The 1,870-nt window shown below is 58.5% G+C and overlaps 2 protein-coding genes across 2 annotated transcripts in view; both read right to left on the bottom strand.

The window, feature by feature from the left end:
- Nucleotides 1-1,308: 1,308 nt before the first annotated feature.
- BRK1 (BRICK1 subunit of SCAR/WAVE actin nucleating complex) lies at nucleotides 1,309-1,854 on the bottom strand. Its single transcript, XM_039733924.1, has 3 exons — nucleotides 1,691-1,854; nucleotides 1,530-1,612; nucleotides 1,309-1,452 (listed from the first exon to the last, which is right to left on the bottom strand). The coding sequence occupies exons 1-3, from the start codon at nucleotides 1,806-1,808 to the stop codon at nucleotides 1,426-1,428; spliced, it is 228 nt and encodes a 75-aa protein (XP_039589858.1). The 5' UTR covers nucleotides 1,809-1,854; the 3' UTR covers nucleotides 1,309-1,425.
- Nucleotides 1,737-1,870, bottom strand: part of FANCD2 (FA complementation group D2) — a 35,044-nt gene continuing 34,910 nt past the window's right edge. The window contains exon 45 of the mRNA XM_039733913.1: nucleotides 1,737-1,870. Coding sequence (XP_039589847.1) covers nucleotides 1,863-1,870 — 8 coding nt within the window. The 3' untranslated portion in view covers nucleotides 1,737-1,862.

Here is a 1,870-nt window from a genome sequence, read left to right as displayed (position 1 = left end):
AAGTGGTCAGCCCAGTGTAGGCACAGTGCCAGGGATTGTCTGTGGTACCCTGTCTCCCATTCAGTCTTTGAGGAATCTTAACATATTTTAGGCAAGAACCTCTGCTGGTCTCTGCCTCAACCCTGTCCCATTCAAAGCAGGGCCAACTTCAACATCCAATTAGTTCAGGGCCTTCTCCAGATAAATACTGATTTATCTCCAATCATAGAGATCTCAGGACTCCAGCACATCCACAGCAGGCAAAGCATGGGCCATGGCAGTACTTCTGATGTACTTGGGCTACAGAGCAGCCACCTTGGAGCCAAGGGAGAGCTGCTTTCCTTCCAGCTGTCAATTTTCTTGTGACAACAGTATAATTTGATATGGCCTGCACCTAAGGGCAGTGACCCATGGCTGTTCCACTGCAGTGCAGGGCTGCTACAAAGCACTCATTTCCACAGGTACTGTGTTCCAAAAGCAGCCAAGCCTCCCTGATGTGCAGCCCAAACTGACAGTAACCATGAGAGCTGAGTTTGGAAAAGCTGGAGGAGCACTTATTCAAACAATGGAAAATAGAGATTCCTATGGAGAACAAAACTGTGAGCTCAGAGGAGGACCTATGTCAACAAAGGAACCAGGTGATGTGAGACAGCCTCAAAAATATAACAAACATTAAGTAACTCAGGTGCTCAGTAAACACTGCAGGCATGACAGGGCCATCATGAAAAAGCTAAGATTACAGTTGGAGAATATACCAAGACTTTTAAAGCCTGCTGGGAAGCAATAAAACCTTTGGTGACACCAATCCCATGGACTCCCCAACAAACACTAAATATGAGCAGAGAATCTGCAGATCTAGATGCCCACTGAAAAACTGAGATAAACAGAGGAGTGGTGGGGAAGGGCTGAGAGACTTCCTTCTCCTTGCCACTTGCCTCACAGAGAGGAGAAGCACCTCTTCCCTGGTGCTGGCAAAGGGCCCTCTCCTGTGGCATGTGCACCACACCAGGTGAGCCTGTTGTCCCCACACTGCCCTGACATGTGCACACGTGAAGGCTGAGATACCCTCCAGACCACAGGGATCACCAGATTTTCTGCTATGACCCCAGCAGGAGCACAAAGCACCCCAAAGGCCAGTCAGGTGCCTCCAGGAGCTGACAACAGCGTGGCCCGCAGCCCCTGTGGCACAGCCCCCACGCGTGGGGAGGAACGTGTGCCCAAACCCCGCGGGTCAGGCAGATGGAAGGGCAGGCTCTGGACATCCAGGACGGTGGCAGGGAGCCGGGCATCCCGCGGCCCGGCCCCAGGCAGGCACGCAGAGAGCAGGCAGGGCAGGAGCACAGCGGTTTATTGGCAACACGAGCAGAGGCGGCGGCGGTGGTGGCGGGCCCCGAGCGGGGTGAGGGGCGGCGGTGCTCCGGCGGCGGGGCCGGGGCCGCCCCGGGCCTATGTCAGCGTCTCGCCCTTGGTGACCTACGGGAAAAGGAAAAGTCTCAACCAAGGCCGGCCCCGGGCCCGGCTCGCACCCGGCCCACCGCCCCGCTTCTTACCCGGGCTTCGATGTACTCGATTCTCCGCTCCAGCGCCGTCAGCTTCTCGTTGAGGGTGGCCAGCCGGGACCGGCACGACATGTCTGTGGGGAGGCGGCAGTGAGACACCGCGGGCCGCCGCACGGCCCGGCCCGCCCGCAGCCCCCGCCCCGCGCCCTCACCGAAGGAGTTGAGGAAGTCCGCGATTTTCTTGATGGAGCTGGTGATCACCTCGATGTACTCGCGGTTGGCCCAGTCCTGGTGGATCTCCCGCTGCACCGGGTCCTCCTGCACCGACATGGCCGCCGCCGCCGCCGCGCCTGCGCGGGAGCCGCGCCCCGCCCGCCCGCCGCCTCAGGGCC

This window comes from Passer montanus, unplaced genomic scaffold (genome assembly GCF_014805655.1).
Source record: "Passer montanus isolate IOZ18808 unplaced genomic scaffold, ASM1480565v1 scaffold9, whole genome shotgun sequence".
In the NCBI taxonomy this organism is placed as follows: Eukaryota; Metazoa; Chordata; class Aves; order Passeriformes; family Passeridae; genus Passer; species Passer montanus.
This window is presented reverse-complemented; position numbering and strand designations above follow the sequence as displayed.

Excerpts from the sequence above, each read along its gene's own strand:
- BRK1 (XM_039733924.1), bottom strand. The coding sequence starts at position 1,808 with ATGTCGGTGCAGGAGGACCCGGTGCAGCGGGAGATCCACCAGGACTGG. Across the intron at positions 1,613-1,690 it reads GGACTTCCTCAACTCCTTCG|ACATGTCGTGCCGGTCCCGG; the intron begins GTGAGGGCGCGG and ends GCCTCCCCACAG. Across the intron at positions 1,453-1,529 it reads TCGAGTACATCGAAGCCCGG|GTCACCAAGGGCGAGACGCT; the intron begins GTAAGAAGCGGG and ends CTTTTCCCGTAG.